This window comes from Heterodontus francisci, chromosome 5, assembly GCF_036365525.1.
Source record: "Heterodontus francisci isolate sHetFra1 chromosome 5, sHetFra1.hap1, whole genome shotgun sequence".
NCBI lineage: Eukaryota > Metazoa > Chordata > Chondrichthyes > Heterodontiformes > Heterodontidae > Heterodontus > Heterodontus francisci.
In genome coordinates this window covers 86,633,959-86,654,793 of record NC_090375.1, presented here as the reverse complement: position 1 = coordinate 86,654,793, position 20,835 = coordinate 86,633,959, and the positions used below count along the sequence as shown (strand labels likewise).

General features: G+C 40.4%; 1 protein-coding gene across 2 annotated transcripts in view; it reads right to left on the bottom strand.

Annotated features, from left to right (window-relative positions):
• usp14 (ubiquitin specific peptidase 14 (tRNA-guanine transglycosylase)) overlaps positions 1 to 20,835 on the bottom strand; it is a 95,358-nt gene that overhangs the window by 50,328 nt on the left and 24,195 nt on the right. For both annotated transcript variants that reach the window (XM_068031725.1, XM_068031726.1), the window contains exons 4-10: positions 15,932 to 16,036; positions 10,162 to 10,265; positions 8,080 to 8,138; positions 6,304 to 6,434; positions 4,155 to 4,235; positions 2,370 to 2,449; positions 218 to 332 (exon numbers count right to left, since the gene is read on the bottom strand). In XM_068031725.1, the coding sequence (XP_067887826.1) occupies positions 218 to 332; positions 2,370 to 2,449; positions 4,155 to 4,235; positions 6,304 to 6,434; positions 8,080 to 8,138; positions 10,162 to 10,265; positions 15,932 to 16,036 (675 nt within the window). The remainder of the gene's footprint in view (positions 1 to 217; positions 333 to 2,369; positions 2,450 to 4,154; positions 4,236 to 6,303; positions 6,435 to 8,079; positions 8,139 to 10,161; positions 10,266 to 15,931; positions 16,037 to 20,835) is intronic.

The window sequence follows — 20,835 nt, the reverse complement described above, 5'->3', positions numbered from 1 at the left end:
CAGGAAGCAAAGAGATACAGACCCTTAGAAAATAGGCGACATGTTTAGATAGAGGATCTGGATCGGCGCAGGCTTGGCGGGCCGAAGGGCCTGTTCCTGTGCTGTAATTTTCTTTTTTCTTTGTTCCTGTCACAGTCTATCATTTCCCATATCATGTGTCTCAACATTCTTTAAAAGCTTTTAAACATGAATTCACATGAGAAGTATTGATACTCACCAATTTTAGCCCTGTAAAAAGATATTTGACTTCTTGATTAATGAAACAACTAAGTTGAAGTTGCGTTTCCTTGCCCTTTGTTACCTCCTCATCGTCTGTTTCAGTGCACTTCATGCTTTAAGAAAATTATTAAGGATGAACCTATATGAAGCCAGTATTGATAAAGCAATATATGGATTACTCCAAGTATTCTAAGCAAGATTAAAAATTTGTACAAGAACAGAAAAGCTATAACACTCAGCAGGTCAGGCAGCATCTGTGGAGAGAGAAACAGAGTTAAAGTTTCAGATTGATGACCTTTTGTCAGAACTGGGAGAAGTCAGAAATGTAACAGGTTTTAAGCAAGTGAAAAGGGGGCGGGGGAAAGGGTGGGAAAAAGAACAAATGGGAAGGTCTGTGTTAGAGTGGAAGTCAGGAGATTAAATGACAAAATGGTTGCTGGTGCAAGACTAAAGGGAGAGGTAATGGGACAAGTAAAAAACAAAAAATATGTTTAGAAGTGTGAATGACAGAATGATGAACAGCTGTTGCCCAAAAACGAAAAAAAAAAGAGTAAAACCAAAACTAGCACAGAAAAAGGAAACCAAATGAGGGCAGAGGTTACATTCTGAAGTCATTGAACTCAATGTTGAGCACGGAAGACTGTGAAAGTGCTTAATCGAAAGATGAAGTGCTGTTCCTTGAGCTTGTGCTGAGCTTCACCAGGTGAGGGTAATCCAATGAGCTGTACAACAGAGGAAAAACACTGGAGCAGGATGGTGTTGCCGACCATGTCAAATGCTGCAGAGAGATCAAGGACAGATAAAGTACAATGGTGACAGTCACCGAAGTTATAATTTGTGACTTTCTTTAGTACCACTTCAGTGCTAATGACAGGATCGTAAATCTGAATGGAAGATTCAAACATGAAATTGCAAGAAAAATGGCCAGATTTTGGAGGTAACAACATGTTCAAGGTCTTGAAAAGGAAATGGAGATTGGAGATGGGGGCAGCCGCTTCCAAGGAGAAAGAGGTTGAGGATGGGTTTGGGGATTTGTTTGGAGGAGGGAGCAGTGTTGAAAATGAGGGGCAATACCGGAGGAGAGGAAATCATTTACAATCATTATAAAAATAGAAAACGTTGGAAATACTCAACAGGTCTGGTGGCATCTGTGGGGAGAGAAATAGTGTTAACGTTTCAGGTCAATGACAATGCAGTATTTCAGATTTCCAGCATCTGCAGTATTTTGCTCTTAAATCATATACAATGCGAGTTATGACGGGGCCCCAAGAAGAGTAGTTGGGTGCTCAGCAGTTTTGTGGGAATGGGATCTAGGAAACAGGAGGTGGACTTCATGGACAAAATGAACTCAGAGAGGGCATGAAGGAAGACAGGACACAAAAAGAGCAGAGGGAACTCTAGGAAGAGGTTTGGTTGATGGATACAGGTGTGAGGTGGGGAAGCAGCAGCAGCTGAATGGATTGTCTCAATCTTGTTGATAAAACAACGTCCATGAACTAATCGCACTTCTGTTGGAGGTGAGAGTGGAGGGGTTTAAGATGGTGTTCAGTAGTGGAGAAAAGTAGCCTGGTGTTATCTCTACTCTCTGGGATGATCCTGCAATAATGTGAGGTTTCCAGAGGAAAGTGAGGCACCAACAACACTTGATGTTATCCAGTTGAATCCAGAGATGAACGGCTAAATGAGTTTTGCACCAGATATGCTAAAGTCTGTCACCCTTGGACTCAATGGAGCAAAAGATGGTAGCCATACCAGTGGGATCAACTGGAGTGGGAGAAAGTAAAGATTTTGCTGGGTACAAGGCAAATTATGAACTTTTACACACTTGAGAGGTCAGATATTTTACCGATTGGGAGGGAAGCAGGATGAGAAAAGCCAAGTACTGACAGCTTTTCATACATAGCTTCTAGTAATTAATTAATAAGGTGGTATTGGTAAAGGCCTAGGAGCACATTTTACGCTCAAATTGAAAGGCAACTTAAGGGGAAGCGGTGGCGAGGAACAAGGGTTGGAAATTAGGAGAGATAAAATTAAGTATTGTATTTAAGCATTACAACACAAAATAAACTGTTTGCTCCTCCGATTTTCCCAGCAAAAGAGGCTTTCCACTTGCTTTGTTCTGGATTTTTTTTTTGAAAAGAAAAGGATACGAGGTTTCATATTCTACACCGAAGAACTGATCAATGAAATTTTTCTTGGTTGTTGAAGCTGCTGCCCCCTCTGAATTAGTCTACAGGAGAGAAAAACAAACATAGTAAACAGGTGTTTACCTCAGATTAACTAACTACAAATGCTGTGAAATCATTTGGAAGGTTTTAAATTTTGCTGTTAGGAAAGGATATTACTAGTTTGTTACTTCCATGTTTACTAAATCAAAAATCCACTAGAGTTTTGGAAATTGCTACATTCATCACAATACACAGAATGTACAGCAAAACTTCTATATCCTTTTGATAATATGGAGACCAGGAGCTGGATTTTTACAGCCTCAAAAACAGTGTGGCGCACGCAGAAGATGTGCGCCGCTGAGCCCCCAAGATATTTAGCACAGTGGCTTATTTACACGGAGGGGGTGGAACACCCGCCCCCGATGACATAGAGCGGGTGGGCGCTCCATCTCCGGCAACAGCGCCACTGCGCAGGCGCCATTTTTAAAGGGCTTCAGGCCCTTCCGTGGCATTTAAATTTTTAAAGGCGGTTTTTCATACATTAAAATTAAAATTTTATTCAAAGTTCCAATCCCATCTCCACTCCCACCCCCCCATGACTAATCAGTTTATTAATTGCCCTCTCCCCCCAAAAAAACTTTTCTTCCGATCCCGAACTTTCCCCCTCGAACTTTAGTAACTTTGATATTCAACCCCTTCCCACCATCTCCTCAACCAATAGCAATAGTTTTCCCCACTCCCCACCCCATCCACCCTGAAAACTTTACTCCTCCCCCCTTCCCACCAGTGTGCCGCCTCGGATCTCCAAACGGAGATCCGATGGCGCGGGAGTTCCGGCAACTGGCTGGAATATCAGCGTGAGACAGCCATTGCGACAAGATGAGTAATTATACATTCGTTAAAATTTATTTAGATAGATAAATTAAGTTGCCATCGCCGAGCGGCAGGGCAGCTGCACCGAGACCCCACTGCTGCTGGTAAAATAGGGCACGGCCTTCCCGGTGTCAGGGAGCGTGGCAGGCCTCTCCCAGAAGTATTTTCCGGGCCAGCCCCACCACGACCCCCGAAGTCAGGGGGGCAGGTAAAATCCAGCCCCAGAACTCTACATCCTTCCTATTTATTCTATGCATAAAGTTGAATTCCATATATAGTGCCAAATCAGTTGCCACTGTATCCAAACCCTAATTAAATCATGTAATCAAATCGAGTATTACTAATGCAGACTCTCAATGGCGCAGCATGTTTAAACAGTAAGCAGCTTAAGCACAGTAACCATGAAAGTTCCAGGTGCAATCATGTTTGTGCCAAGTAACCTGACAGCAGCCAGCATGATGGTACTCTGGTCTCTCCCAACCCACTGAGGCTACAAGTGGTCTCACTGCACCTATGAGAGGGGAAGATATGAGGAAAGGCCATTGTTCCCACTTCCATTATTGGAAATGCATGTGTTGACATTGGTTAAAGGTTGTATTCAACTGTGATGTTCCCCATGACCAAATAGTCACCAACATTCACAAAATTCACACAATTAATGGGGACTAGGGTAAAAATTTGTGATGCACCTATGGAAACAATCCCCAGCAAGGAGTCAATGCCTTCAGAAGAGATGGGAGTAAGAAATAAAAATGCACTAATCATGTCTGAAGTATGTAAGGATCTAGTTCAGTTTTGATGCAAACAACCAAATAGTAACTTTTTAGGAACTAGGTAGAAGAGCAAGTTAAGGCACGGTGCACAGATGGAGAAAAAAGTTAGCTGCTTCTTTACCTCCATGGGTGCCTCTATTTCTAAAGGGTCAAGTTTCTGTTGCAGCACTCTCATGATCTGTATCCAACACTCATTAGCATCCTAAAAGGGGGAACAAATAGACGGTTTGAAATCTCACAGGAGTTAGGAGCTTCAGAGACACTTAAATTTTACTTTCTAAATTTACAAATGTAATCATTTATCTTGGCTGTTTAATTTACCCTGGATAGCAATCAGCTGATAGCAACTCAAATCAACCAGGCTCATTTTACTGAATAACGAAAAAAATCCTTTCAATTTCTTTTTCAAAAAATTGAAGAAATCTTAAGTACTAAATTTGGGTATGTAATTATTAAGATCTCAAACTCAAATAGTATTACCAGTCTATAACTGATTGCAGTTGGGTGTTGTTACTAAGTCTACTATCTGGCCATTATTTAAGATGGGTAGCAGAGATGGGAAATTACAAGCCCATTAATCTAGCGTCTATAGTGAGGGAGTTTCTAGAGTCTGTTATTAGGGACAGAGTGACTGAGCACTTGGAACAAATATGAACTGATCAGACAAAGCCAGCACAGATTTGTAAAGGATGTCATGTCATGAGAAGGTAATTAACGTTGCAGATAAGGGCGTGTCTATGGATGTTTTCATAACGACTTCCAGAAAGCATTTGACAAGGTTCTACAAAAGAGACGATTAACAAATATCAGAGCATATGGAATTGGAGGAATTGTACTGACATGTTGGGGAACCAGTTAGGAGGCAGACGAGAGACAGTAAGAACAATGGGTATGTACTCCAGTTGGTAGGATGTGATTAGTGGTGTCTCCCAGGGATATAACCTGTGGCACCAGTATTTCATTATATTCATAAATGACTTGAATGAAGGAATAGACAATCATACATTCAAGTTTGTTGACACCACCAAGTTAGGTGACACAGTAAATAGTGTAGACGGGAGCAGAAAGCTGCAAAGGGACAGTGATACATTAAATGTGTGGGCAAAACTGTGGCAGATGGAGTTCAATGTGGGGAAGTGTGAGGTCATCCACTTTAGGTCTAAGAAAGATAGAACAGTTTATTTTCTAAATGGCGAGTAGCTAGGAACTGTGAAAGAGCAGAGAGATTCAGGAGTACATGTACAGAAATCACTAAAAGCTAATGGACAGGTGCAAAACTATAATTTAAAAAGCTAATGAAATGTTGACCTTTATTTCAAAGGGGCAGGAACACAAAAGGGAGGAAGTTATGCTAGTTATATAAAACTCTGGTGAGATCCTATTTAGATCACTGCATTCAGTTCTGGGCACAACAACTCAGGAAGGACATGGAGGGGGTGAAACGCAGATTCACCAGAATGATGCGGACTCACCAGAATGATACTGGGGCTAAAAGGGTTAAAATACGAGGACTGGTTGCACAGACTAGGCTTGTATTCCCTTGAGTATGGAAAATTGAGCAGTGATCCAACTGAGCTGATTAAGATGACTAAAAGGAGTTGATAGGGTAGAGAGAGAGAGGGAGAAACCACTTCGTCCGATGGGGAAGGAGGAGGAAGCATAACCTTAAAATTAGAGCTATGCCATTCAGGGGTAATGTCAGCAAGCACTTCTTCACACAAAAGGCAGTGGAAATCTGGAACTCTCTCTCCCCCAAAAAGCTGAAGCTGAGTCAACAGAAAATTTTAAGACTGAAATCAATAGATTGTTATGTAGAGATACTAAGGGATACAAGGCAGGTAGATGGAGTTAAGCTATAGATTAATGACCTAACTGAATAATGAAAAACAGGGTCAAGGTGTTGAATGGCCTATTCCTGCTCCTATGTCCCTGACCTATTTCAAACACAAAACATGGTAGCTGGGAAAATTAAATATCACATTATTATCACTGGTATGGAAGGAAGGAAATCTGTTTAGTTCGATTATCGGTGTGCTACTTTTAAGTTGTATTCACCGGAAGGAATATGGCCCATCATAATTAGTGGGTAGAGAAAAAAGTAACTAATTTTCCAAGCCAGAATAATAAAAATCAAATACAATCACTTAATATTCAATTAGAATTGAGTTATATCACTATGGTTAATAAAACAATCTTTTACATTCTACTTTTGTCAGGAGGAGGAAAAAACAGCAGAAAAGATTTTAGGAAATGCTTTTTAAATAACTAACCTGCTGAAGATATTGTCCTTGATCCCCCTTCTCTGCAAACTGTGGGAAGGCCATGTGAAGAAACTGGAGTAGAATTATAGGTGGAATGCTAGAGGATGTTTTATCCATTGATTCAAACAGGTCTCGAAAAGCTGTAACAAACGCATACACATTACAATTTATCATTTTTATTATTATTAGTGGATCTCCCATCATGTTGTACATGATAAATTGAAGGAAATGGTTGATCTTAATGGGAAAAAAATTAAGACTGGGAGTTTGAAACAGATGTAAATGAAATTTAAAAACATAGCCTGGAGCTGATAGCTGAAGAATGGAGCTTGGTCACTGCAGTGACACAAAGTTTTAGAAACGTCCACTTGGACTGTGGAGGAAGTGATTAATTTTGAACAGTCAGGGCTAGGGAATCTGCAGGCAGACATCTATTTTGAAGAAGGGTTGAAAAGAAACAAGCATTGGGAATTGAAGTTTTAAACAGCAGGAGTTAAGGCTGGAAACCCACTGGCAGTGGTGAGGCCTAAGGTTTACAAGAACGAGGCTGGGCTAGGATCAGGGAAGGAAAGCGGAGAACTTTTACGAGCAGTGCTGGGGTTGTATTGAACCCGTGAAGCAAGGAAATGCAAGTTTTATTTTTATATGTCAGGACTGAAATGTCAACTTTTTTTAAAAACAGCATGAGCGGGAATATGAGCTGGCCTGTTGGCAGGCAGCCTGTGATTCAAAGAAAAAAAATCCTACCGGCTGAAACAAGGTATGCAGGCAGGGACAGAAATGCTGGCTATCAGCTAGAAGGGTTTCAGCGCCACCAACGATAGAAGGCGTGCAGCTATACTGAGACAGGTATGTACTTATAAAGGGAGCAGCCATTATTTTTGCAAAGGCAATCTCTGTTGCAAATGTTGATGAAAAGCATAACAGAAACCACGATACAGGGAAGTTTGCACATACATAAGTCTTAATAATAGATAAATTATATAGGGTGCAATGTACAAAATTATTACATTGCAAACACAAGGCACTGGGACTCAAAGTTAACAGAACTTAAACCAAAATTTAAATCATTTTGTTCTGGTTGAAGATCTTCAGCATGAAAGCACAGCTGGAGAATAAAAAATTAATTCTGTGAACCATTATTCGACAAATAGAGGATATGCTATCTTTGAAATTGGAATTTAGTTTCTTTCAACATTAAACTACACTGATTTTATATAACGAGGAAAATATTTCCCTCCTCAAAATGTTATACCTCTGATGTTCACTCTTAATCCTTTTTTCTCAAGCTGAAATATTGTACCATGGGTAGTAGCGGCCCTCTGGTCTCGAGGTTGATATTCTGCTATGAGCCTAAACAATGAGCGCTAGCAGGTTATTCAACTGCAGGAGCGATCACAGCCAAATTTGATTCTGATATCCACACTGCACACTTTCCAGCAAGGGTTGTTAGACAACAAATCAAAAGAGGGCATTCTGGCTGATTCTTACCAACTTTCCACTCTAGAAGACCAAGTTCAGTGAGACCAAGACCTTCACTTCAACTGACATTGGCTAGCTCAGCACAAAAAAAAAATCATAGCTTGGTCCTTCTTGGTCAAGAATCAATGTCACCCAATGCGCTACATTTACCCACCGAGTGATCAGGAAGGTTGCAACTTTTTGAGTCACACAAAATAAATATCAAGTTTTCTTGCTTTCTTGGGGAGGGGGAAAACAGGCAAAGATAAATCGCAGGAATTAAAATGAAATTTTTATACAAAATATCAAGACTGAACTACTCACCTGCCGTTATATACTGTGGTGGAGTCATAGCTACTGAAGTTCTCAAGGCACCTTTAAATCTAGAAACATTTGAGAAAAATAAATAAATATTTTCAGCAAACTGGACAGAGATGCAGGTGGATGGTACTTTAAAAAAAAAGTTAATTGTTAGCTTGCAGTAAGAATTGTTCATTTGTTTTCATTGTGTTCTGCCACTGCATAAAAATTCACTGACTCTCCACCACCAATTTTTAGTATATATTTTTTGTATGTAAACTTTCATTAAGACAATTAGCTAACGTTCTTGATTCTTTTTGATGGAAGCCGTGCTAAGTTTAGTTATTTTATTATAAATTTATTTGCGCTTCATGGGAGATAGCAAGATTGAGAGCAACCAGCAATAAAAAAAACAACAATCTCTGTGAAACCGAGTTACCTATATTTATTTTAAATAATTATCTTAAATGTTCGAAAAGCACGATATGCCATTGAACAAAATCCAAATCCCATTTGCAAAGCTCATCATAATTCATTTTCACGTTATCAGACTAGTTAACATTCAGGATTTAAATTGCACCTCATGGCTCCTAAATCTATAAATACACCAAATACATTCTTGCTTTGTTGTCACTTTTGTTACAGATTTTACTTCTCTCCCTCCAGCTCAGAACATTCTGCATTTGCGAAAAGCATCCTAAATCCTGCTAACTTATAACCTGTAACAAGGTGCACAAGTGTGAATATAAAACTAACTCTTCCTGTGGGAAACCATCTTTTATAACCTTTTGCAACATATAGTACTACTACAATAACAACTTATATTTATATACTTACATATTTATATATTTAGGTGTGTGCTCTTATTTACCGTTAACAGCCAGCAATTTCAGTTATTACAATTGTCACGCCAACGTGCTTTGTTGAATGATAATTTTCTTTAATCCACTCACTGGAGATCTGAATATATATTTTTGCAAGAAATTTAAAAAGGAACAGACAAAAGATGACTTTGCTAGAAGCTTAAGATGGCCACCTAATTTGCAACAGTGTATCCTACATTGCAAGGCCTGTGAGATGAAGACAAAATGGCTGGTCATCCCAGCAAGAACCAAGACCCAGGAAGTTTAAGGGAACTGCCTGTTCTTTTTAGCAAGAAGAAATACACTGCTAACCATCATGCTTGAATCACTGGGTGACTGTCATGTGACAAGCACCCCTCTCCAATCTGTGGTTTTAAGCTGGTGTTTCTCTGCAGCAGCAAAGAGAAGCATCTGGACTCTGACACGTGCAGATCCAAGTGGGGGGTCCCTCTCTTTCTCTCTATTCCAGCTTGCAAGCTTCGAACCCTACCTGCTGACCACCTCTGCATACTCCGGTTACAACCAGAAACTCCGTTGGAGGAAATCATCTGCATCACTGTCTATAAGAGACCCACCGAATCAGTCATCTATCCCTTCAAACGAAAAGCCTCAGGACCACCTAATTCAGCTAGAAGTCAGCCGAATCACCAAATTCCACAGACTGTATACCCTTCCTTTTCCTATGGACTCTAACTCGACCAATCGATCCTTCTCCCTCTGTAATGTGTGTGTGTGCGTGTGTGTGAACATCAAGTGTGAGAAAGTTGGAGCATAGTTTATAATTTTATTGTACTTTAACTGAACTACGTAAAATAAACCTCTTTGTTAAACTCAAGAAAACCTGTCCAATTGTTATGATCATAGCATGTAAGTAATCAAACACTTACTGAATTGACCAGTACAACCACATTAAAAAAAGAATTAAACCTGTTGTGGTCAAACAAGGAGAGGGAAACCAGGAAAGACTTTTAATGCCTCCTTGCCTGACCATAACAATTCCTTCCTTTAATTCATTAATTTCCTAGTCAATTTGTGTTTTGAAGTAGACCATACTTGAAACAATGGAAAAATAAGAGAAGCGACGTTAATCCAATTCAAATCCTTTTTAAAATAATCCTGTTACTTTATGTTGATTGTTTATATACCACTGTTTAATACATTTTGAAGAGGGAAATCACCATGTAATTGCCTACCAGCAAATCAGTATATAATCTAAATCTCGCTGCAGTTTTTTGCCACCTACTTTTTCAGCGTGTCCCTGAGTTCAGGAACTGAACGTAGGCACTGTACTGTAGCATTCATGTAGCAAGTGTTTCCGAGATTGGTGAGCCCACAAGGAAGATCCATCTACCAACAAAAAAAAAGGCAGTCATTTGTATTAAAAGAAAATCTCAGAATTAAGCATGGTCATCAGGCAGGTTGGTACAGAATCAACACATTGCAAGAGAGGTGCCTCACAGATTTTGTTCCCCTGGTGTCAATTTTTGCTATGATCCTGTATCAAATAAGTAGGTAGGAAATTAGAGATTCTCAACTGTAAGTTCTTCTTGTGCACCTTTTCATAGCACCATTACAGGTATGACAGCATGGTGGTCACCTCTCTACTAGGGTTGATACCGAAACCTGGACTTGTTCCCAATACGATGCGTATAAATTGAAATTCAGTCTCTGTCCAAAATTAGAAGCTTCGATCAGACTGTGAACTAAACGAAATGTCCTGTGTTAATGTAGGATTGTACCTCTGAAAGTCTACAGCAAACTACTCGTGTGTTTATAAACAAACATTGTCGTGAACTGAATAGACTATTGTTTTGGAAGCAGAAAAATAGCAGCAAGGCTGGTTTGCCACATACTTGTAACTGAGAGTGGCATATGTGGAAGACAGAGAATTGGGTGTGGGAAAAAGAAGAGTTGGAAATAAAATTATAATCTCATCCACAAATCTTATTTTAAGTCTCTTTCACCACACTCCATTGCATAGCCAAGACAATTTGTAACATTTCACTAAAAATTGCAAGGTCACGGGACTAACTGGATAGCTCTTTCAAAGAGCTGGCACAGGCATGATGTGCTGAATAGCATACTCCTGTGTGGTACGAATCCGTGAAATGCAACAGTGGCCAGTCTGTTTTGCTCCCAGAGCATTTTCTCTGCAGCCTGACAGAGATTGGACAGTGTGCAAGTACTCTGACTAGCAGTGGGGGAAACAAGAAGGAAAACAAATGTTAACCTACATTCTAAATTTGTTAACAGTCTGAAAAACAAGAGGAACAACTGCTCATTCACCAATAAAAAATAAAATTTAATACAAACTAAATACTTCAACATTTTAGGGGAAAAAACACATTTATCCATTAAATTCTAAATCATCCTAGGAGCTTTTCACCATGGCCCTGTGCACTTTATGGGCCTCTTGAACATCACCAACTTCCAATACTTTCTTCTCCAATATTTTGCAGCTCACCCTACGTCCATCCAACTGCAGCCTGACTTCAACAAACATACTATGAAAATACAAGGATAAAGAGCTATTACTGGCTAGTTGCCTATTGCAACTGTGTAATGAAAATCTATGTCAACACAAAATTCCCAAACCCCACATCCAACCCAAGTGTTACCAAAATCTCAATATCTGCTCTAATCTTTACCTTGCTGATCCCAGGTCCCTGGTATCCATCAGCCAAACCTCTGTTTTGTTCTGCCCATTCTAGATTCACTCAGCTCCCCAGTGGAAAGGCCAGAGCATTAAAATTCTCAGTGGTAGATCGCTCCATATTCTTACCAACTTCCACGCTCCCTTTACATTTTGCATTTATAGCACTGGAATTTATTAGATAGCGCGCACAGTATAGTTTTACATATTCATTAGCAGGAATATTACATATTCAAATAGCAAGAGTCAAAAAACACTGGTGGGAGAAATTTATAAGCCCCTTAACAGTCGATATACCGTTAGAAGGAGCATTAACAAAGAAATTATGGAGCTTGTAACAAAGGCAATGTAATAATTGTGGGGGACTTCAGTTTTCATACAGACTGGACCTATCAAATTGGCAAGGGTGGTCTAGAAGATGAGGTTGTGGAATGTTGTTGTGACAGTTTCCTGGAGCTAAATGCCGTGGAACCAACTAGGATTTAGATCTAGTATTGTTAAATGAGGCAGGGTTAATTAGTAATCTCAGAGTAAAAGATCCATTGGGAAATAATGTTCATAATACAAATGAATTCCATGTTAGGTTTGAAAGTGACATACTCCAAACACAAACAAGAATCTTAAACTTAAACAAAGTCAATTACATAGATATGTGGAGAGCGCTCGGTGAGGTTGATCGGTAAGTAGACTAAAAGGTATGGCAGCACATTAACAATGGGAAACATTTAAATAAACAATTCAAAATTCTCAACAAAGATACATTCCATTGAAAAATAAAAACTCACCAAGGTCCATCCATCCATGGCTTACTCAGGATGTTATGGATAGTGTTAGATTAAAAGAAGAGGCTTATTATGTTGCAAAGAATAGTAGCAGGTCTGAGGATTGGGAGTGTTTTAGAAACCAGCAAAGGGCCAAAAAGTTGATAAAGTTGGGGGGGGGGGGGGGGGAGGTGGGGGGTGGAATCAAATATAACAGTAAACTAGCTAGAAATATTAAAACAGATTGTAAGAGTTTTACAAGTAAATAAAAAGGATGAGAGTAGCTAAAGTAAATGTTAGTCCCTTAAAATCAGAGACACAAGAAATTATGGGGAATGAAGAAATGTCAGAGACGTTGAATGAATATTTTGTGTCTGTCTTCACAATAGAAGACACAAGTTGCATATCAATAGACAGTAATTCGGGCTAAAAAAAGTGAGGAGATTAAGGTAATTAATATCAGTAGAGAAAAAGTATTGGAGAAACTTAAGGGACTAAAATCCAACAAATCCCCACAACCTGACGGCCTACATCCTAGGGTTCTAAAAGAGACAGCTCTAGAGATAGTGGATGTGATGGTTACAAGTTTCCAAAATTCCCTGGATTCTGGAACAGTCCCAGCAAATTGGAAGTTAGCAAATGTAACACTGCTATTCAAGAAAGAAATGAGAAAGAAAACCGGGGACTACAGGCCAGTTAACCTGACATCAGTTGTCAGGGAAGTGCTGGAAGTTATTTTAAAGAAATCTTAACAATGCACTGATAAAATCATAGTATGATCAGGCAAATTCAACATGGTTTTATGAAAGGAAATCGTGTTTGACAAATATATAATAGTTTTTTGAGGATGTAGTTAGCAGGGTAGATAAAGGGGAACCAATCGATGTAGTATACCTGGATTCACAAAAGACATCTGATAAGGTGCGACAAAAAAGGTTAATACGCAAGATCTCATGGGGTAATATATTAGCATGGATAGAGGATTGGTTACCAGACAGAAAGCAGAGAGTATGGATAAAGGATGTAATTGCACTGGAGAGGGTACAGAGGAGATTTGCGAGGATGTTGCTGGCACTGGGAAAATACAGCTATGAGGAAAGATGGGTTAGGCTGGGATTATTCTTCTTGAAACAGAGAAGGCTGAGGGGAGATTGAAATGTACAAAATTGAGAGGGGCCTGGATAGAGTGGATGTGAAGGGCCTTAGCAGAATGGTTAGTGACAAGGGGGCATAGATTTAAAGTGATTGGTAGAAAGATTAGAGGGGAGATGAGGAAAAACTTTTTCACCCAGAGGGTGGTGGGGGTCTGGAACTCACTTCCTGAAAGGGTAGTAGAGGCAGAAACCCTCAACTCATTTAAAAGATGTCTAGATATGCACCTCAAGTGCCATAACCTGCAGGACTATGGACCAAATGCTCCTTCTGTGCCATAAACTTTCTATGATTCTACTTTGATGAAATGGGGCATTTTCAAGTTGGCAGGCTGTGATTAGTGGAGTGCCGCAAGGATCAGTGCTGAGGCCTCAGCTATTTGCAATCTACATTAATGACTTAGTTGAAGAGACCAAGAGTAATGTATTTAAGTTGGCTGATGATACAAAGGTAGGTGGAAATGCGAGCTGTAGGAAGACAGAGAGGCTGCAAAGAGATATAGACAGGATAATTGAGTGGGCAACAAGGTGACAGATGGAGTATGATGTGGCAAAGTGTGAGGTTATTCACTTTGGTCATAAGAATAGAAGAACAGAATATTTTTTAAAAGGTGTGAAACTTGTAAATGTTGATGTTTAGAGAGACTTGGGTGCGCTTGTACAAGGAACACAAAGTTAGCATGCAGGTACAGCAAGCAATTAGGAAGGCAAATGGCATGTTGGCCTTTATTGCAAGGAGATTAGAGTACAGGAATAAAGAAGTCTTGCTACAATCGTGCAGGGCCTTTGGTAAGACCAGACCTGGAATACTATGTGGTGTTTTTGTCTCCATATTTAAAGAAGGATTACTTGCATTGGAGGCAGTACAGCGAAGGTTCACTAGATTGGTCCCTGGGAAGAGAGGGTTGCCCTATGATGAGAGGCCGAGTAAATTAGGCCTATATTTTCAGAAGTTTAGAAGAAATGAGAGGTGATCTCATTGAAACTTAAAAGACTCTGAAGGAGCTTAACTGGGTAGACAGAGAGGTTGTTTCCATTGGCTGTTAAATCTAAAACATGGGGGCACAGTCTCAGGAAAAGGGGACAATCATTTAGGACTGAATGAGGAGAAATTTCTTCACTCAGACGGTTGCGAATCTTTGGAATTCTCTACCCCAAAGTGTAGTGGATGCGCCATTGTTAAATATATTTAAGGTTGCGATAGATTTTTGGTCTTTCAGGGAATCAATGGATATGGGGAGCGGGTGGGAAAGTGGAGTTGAAGCCTAAGATCAGCCATGAACATATTGAATAGTGCAGCAGGCTCAATGGGCCACATGGTCTACTCCTGCTCCTATTTGTTGCGTTATGTTCGTTGATCTAGTGGTTATTTATAGCTATTAAAAGCCTTGCGATTGCATATCTGTCGGATGTAGTACTGTTCAGCCCGTTACTAGATTGCAGAGCAAAGAATCAACAAATTACATTTCAAAATTTCAAACAGATCCATAATAATTTATGTAGTGTCATTAACCATGTCATTTTTATGAGAACTAATCACATTCAAACAAAAAATGTCACTGCAATACATGATTACCATGAGAGCTCCTCACCCTCTCCATTATATAACCTTAAAAGCAAATATAGCACCTAAGCATTTCAACAAATCAGAAAGCTTGCTGATAAACTTAATTCTACTTTCTCCACCTTTTCTACAGACATAACACAAACTCTGTGGGCCTCTGAACATCTAAGATTCCAGATACATCCCTCTTCCTTCACCTATTTCACATCCCCACCCAGCTAGCTAACTTTAAGCAGCCAATGCAATTGATCCAATCTAAACAAAATGTGCTCACACTGGAATCAGGAAATGGTTCAGGAGATGCCATGTAGTCAGAACTTCAATTTGTGCATAAGTGAATATGCTTTTATTTTTTTTTTAAAGAGATACAGCACTGAAACAGGCCCTTCGGCCCACCGAGTCTGTGCCAACCAACAACCACCCACTTATACTAACTGTACAGTAATCCCATATTCCCTACCACCTACCTACACTAGGGGCAATTTTATAATGGACAATTTACCTATCAACCTGCAAGTCTTTGGCTGTGGGAGGAAACCGGAGCACCCGGCGAAAACCCACACGGTCACAGGGAAAACTTGCAAACTCCGCACAGGCAGTACCCAGAATCGAACCCGGGTCCCTGGAGCTGTGAGGCTGCGGTGCTAACCACTGCGCCGCCCCAACCACTGCGCCGCCGCTTCTTCACATAATGCTGTTAAAGCTCAGGTCTCTAAGTTTTTCCCTTCAACTCTCTATGCTACTGAGGCTCCAGCCCTACTGTGATCCATCCATAGCCCCCAGACTACTGAACATTAAAAGTGGTGCACCTTCGAACCACCCCACAACGCCACCTATAGCAATTACGCTATTGTGGACCTAAAGTAACTTTTGAAAATACTTACAGCTGAAGCTAGCTGTTCTTCTGTCATATCTTCCATAAAGGTCGGACGCACAACTGGTTCTTCAGGCAATGCCTCTGCTGATCCCATCATTAGCAAAGTCATTCCCTGTAAATTTTAATAACAGATTTATAATTAGACATCCTTCATATCCCAGCAGATACGTGCCAAATTCTTCACCTCCCCCTTACATTTTATGGTGGAGGAGCTTTATTTTTAAAATTAAGAAAACAGAGTGAAGACCATATGGACGTCATAAAAAGTGAAAATAGTAAAAAGGCAAGTAGTGATAAAAATAATGCTAAAGTTGTGTTTTAAAATCCAGAAAACTGAGAGAGGAATTAAAGACTGATGGATGCAAGCAGTTACATAGTTTTAAGATCGAGAAAGAATGAGTTAGGAGTAAGAGATTCTGCAATGAATAGTCTTAATTTCATGAACTTTTGATCACATTCAAACAAAAAATGTCACAGCAATACATAATTGCCATGCGAGCTCCTCCCCTACTCCATTATATAAACTATAAAAACACTAAGAATACAGGGAAAGAAAGAAAAGAATAGCATTTATATGCACCTTTCCTCAACCACCAGACGTTTCAAAGTGCTTTACAACCAATGAAGTACTTTTGAAGTATAGTCACTGTTGTAGTGAGGTGAAAGAGTGCAGCACAGTGTATTTTAAGTTTACAAGGAGCAAGAAAGGGAAGTTCACATCAGCACTTACCATCGTAGTTGCAATTAATAAAAGAGAAAGGTTGCAACAGAGAAGTCAGAGAATAGAGAATGATGGCCTATCAGAGGACAAGCTTTCTTTCATATCTGATTGTGCATTGACAGAACTTTCCAAGTGAAAAATGTGACAGTTAACTGCCTCTCTGCAGATGGGAATGGTAGCATAATGGTTATGTTACTGGACTAGCAATCCAGAGACCTGGACTAATGAGCCAGAAGCATGAGTTCAAATCTCATCACAGCAGCTGGGGAATTTAAATTCAGTTAATAAATAAATCTGGAATAGAAAGCTTGTATATGTAACGATGACCATGCAACTACCAGATTTTCATAAAAACCCATCAGGTTCACAAATGTTCTTAAGGGATGGAAATCTGCCGCCCTTGCCCAATCTGGCCGAGATGTGACCCCAGGCCCACAGCAATTTGGCTAACTCCTAAATGCTGTCTGAAGTGGCCTTGTAAGTCACTCAGTTAAGAGCAATTAAGGATGGGCAATAAAATGCTGGCTTTGCCAGTGACGCCTACATCCCGTGAATGAATAAAATAAGGATGCTGATGACCAGCTGAGTATTTCCAACATTTGCAATATTTTGCTTTTATACCAATAACGGGCGATAATTTGAAGGCTAATTGAGATCACTTTTCTAAACGACAGAGAAAATTTACAAGGAGAAAGGAAAATGAACTGGCAGCAACAGAAGTTTGAACCATAAAATAGATGCAAGTTCAGAGCACATATTGAGGACAATGAAAGGGATAACACCAGGACCAACATTCTTACTGGAGTTCGAAGAACAGACGATCAAATTTAGTGGGGATAAAATTTAATCACAGTCATAACGATGTTGATCCTCAAACTAGGGTGTCAACTGACGTGGCGGACAAAAGACACCTGCACGAGATACTTTGTATAAACACTTTTATTGATACTTAAATCACTTATCTGCTGTTATTTCACTTGTTAAACTACTTGTTACTTGTTACAATAAATCACAAGACCCACGGCTTGGACTTAAATACTACCCGTTACGAGGCGAGGTGATCAGTCTCCCTCTGATAGGTTCTCTTCACTGAAGTGGACTCAGGGTTCCCTTTCCGCAATGGTCCTGCAGGTCTTCTTCTTTTTGGGGCTCCTAGCCTCCCCTTTTTATCCAGTTGTTTCCAGCATCGAGAATGTCCTTAGTCACGTACACCCATGACTTGGAGTCAGTGTTAGTTGCAAAGCAAAACAAAATACATCTGCTGGCCTTGTTCTTGTTTTCTGTCCTTGTATAGCAGTAGAACATCTTATTTCACACACTGCTTATTCAGCAGGGCTCGTCTCTCAAAAACAACTTCTGACCCCACCGTTCCTGCAAACTCCTCCCCATCTTCCTTTCTTCTCCAAAGTCCTTGAACGTGTTGCCATCTCCCAAATCTGTGCCCACTTTTCCCAGAGCCCCATGTTTGAATCCCTCCAAACAGGTTTCCACCCCTGCTACAGTACCAACACGGCGCTTCTCAATGTTAAAAATGACATCCTATGTGACGGTCAAAGGTAAACTAGCCCTCCACGTCCTTCTTGACCAGTACACAGTGTTTTGAAAGTGCTTCTATTATTTTTAATAGTTCTCGCCCTTGTGTAAGGATGGCTATTTTTCCCCTTCATGGTCTGCAGATGCTTAGCTGTTAGCCATCCGGCTACAATGGTAAATCAGAACTGAGCAAAGGAGAATGGGACTAAAAGCTGATAAATCTGCTGGATCTGATGGTTTACACCCTAGGGTTTTAAAAAAGGTGGTTACAGAGATAGTGATGCATTTGTTTTGATCTTCCAGAATTCCAGAATGGTACCCGTGGATTGGGAGGTAGCAAACATAACCCTACTATTCAAGAAAGGTGGGAGAGAGAAAACAGGGAACTACAGGCCAGTTAGCCTGAGGTCAGACACCGGGAAAATGCTAGGATCTATTATTAGACACGTGATAACAGGGCACTTAGAAAATCATAACATGATCAGGCAGAGTCAACATAGATTTATGAAAGGGAAATCATGTTTGGCAATTTGGTTAGAGTTTTTTTTTGAGGATGTAACAAGTAGGTTGGATAAGGGAGAACCAGAAGATGTAGGGTATTTGGTTTTCAAAAAGCATTCGATAAGACCCTGCACAAGAAGTTGTTATACAAAATTAGGGCGCATGGGGTTGGGATGATATTAACTTGGATTGAGGATTGGTTAATGGACAGAAAACAGAGTAGGAATAAATGGGTCACTTTTGGGTTGGCAGACTGAAACTAGTGGGGTACTATAACAATTGGTGCTTGGGCTTCAGCTATTAACAATCTAGATCACTGACGTAGATGTGGGAATCAAGTATAATACATCAAGTTTGCTGATATACAAAGTTAGGTGAGAAAGTTAAGCTGTGAGGAGGAAGCAAAGAAGCTGCAAAAAGATTTAGAAAGGTTAAATGAGTGGGCAAGATGGTGGCAGATGGAATATAATGTGAAGGTATCCACTGGGACGGCACAGTGGCGCAGTGGTTAGCACCGCAGCCTCACAGCTCCAGCGACCTGGGTTCAATTCTGGGTACTGCCTGTGTGGAGTTTGCAAGTTCTCCCTGTGTCTGCGTGGGTTTCCTCCGGGTGCTCCGGTTTCCTCCCACATGCCAAAGACTTGCAGGTTGATAGGTAAATTGGACATTATAAATTGCCCCTAGTATAGGTAGGTGGTAGGGAAATATAGGGACAGGTGGGGATGTGGTAGGAATATGGGATTAGTGTAGGATTAGTATAAATGGGTGGTTGATGGTTGGCACAGACTCGGTGGGCCGAAGGGCCTGTTTCAGTGCTGTATCTCTGAACTAAAACTTTGGTAGGAAAAGTAGAAAAGCAGAATAATTTTTAAATGTTGAGACACTGGGAAATGATGGTCTTTTGAGAGATCTAGGTGCCCTTGTACACAAAATCACGGAAAGCTAACATGGAAGTATAGCAAGCAATTAGGAAAACAAATGGTTATTCTTTACTGTATTACAAAGTGATTGGAGTGCAAGGGTAAAGAACTCTTACCACAATTGTATAGGACCTTGGCAACAGCTAGAGTACTGCATACAGTACTGGTCTCTTTGCCCAAGGAAGGATATACTAGAAACAGAAAAGTTACAGCATAGGAGGCCATTCGGCTCATCATGTCTGTGCCAGCTGAAAAAGAGCTATCCAGCCCAATCCCACTTTCCATCTCTTGGTCCATATCCTTGTGGGTTATAGCACTTCAAATGCATACCAAAGTTTTTATTTTAAAAAGTAAGATGAAGGTGTCTGTCTCTACCCCATTTCAGACAGTGAATTTCAGACCCCCAATACCGTCTGGGTGAAAAGAGTTCTCAATTCTGCTCTATTCCTTCTGCCAATTACTTTACATCTATGCCCCTTGGTTGCTGACCTCTCTGCTAAGGGAAATAGGTCCTCCCTATTCACTCTAAGTCCCTCAATTTTATACACCTTAATTAAATCTCCTCTCAGCCTCCTTTGTTTCAAAGGAAAACACCCAATCAATCTTTCCTCAGACAAAATTCTCCAATTCTGCAACATCCTCAAATTTCCCCTGCAACATTGCAGTGTGATCACATCCTTCCAGTACTGCCAGAATGAGAACTGCACGCAGTCCTCCAGCTATGGTCTAATTAGCGCTTTATACAGTTCCAACAATCTCCCTGCTCTTATACACTATGCCTCTGCTAATAAAGGGAAGTATCCCGTATAGCTTATCAACTGTCCTGCTATCTTCTGGGATCTGTGGACTTGCACTCCAAGATCCTTCTGTTCCTCAACACTTCTCAGTACCTTACAAGTTACTGTGCATTTCCTTGCCTGGTTGCTCCCCCCAAATGCATTACCTCACACTTCTCTGGATTGAATTCCATTTGTAACTTGCCTGCACACCTGGCCAATCCATCGATATCGTCCTGCAGTCTACAGCTTTCTTCCCCACTATCAACCTCAAGGCCAATTTTTGTATCATCTGCAAACTTAAATCATGCCCCTTACATTTAAGTCTAAATCAATGATATATCCCAAAAAAAGCAAGGGACCCAGTACTGAGCCCTGCCTAATTTTACTGGCAACAGCTTTCCAGACACAAAACTCCCATCCACGGTTACCCTTGCTTCCTGCCACTGTGCCAATTTTG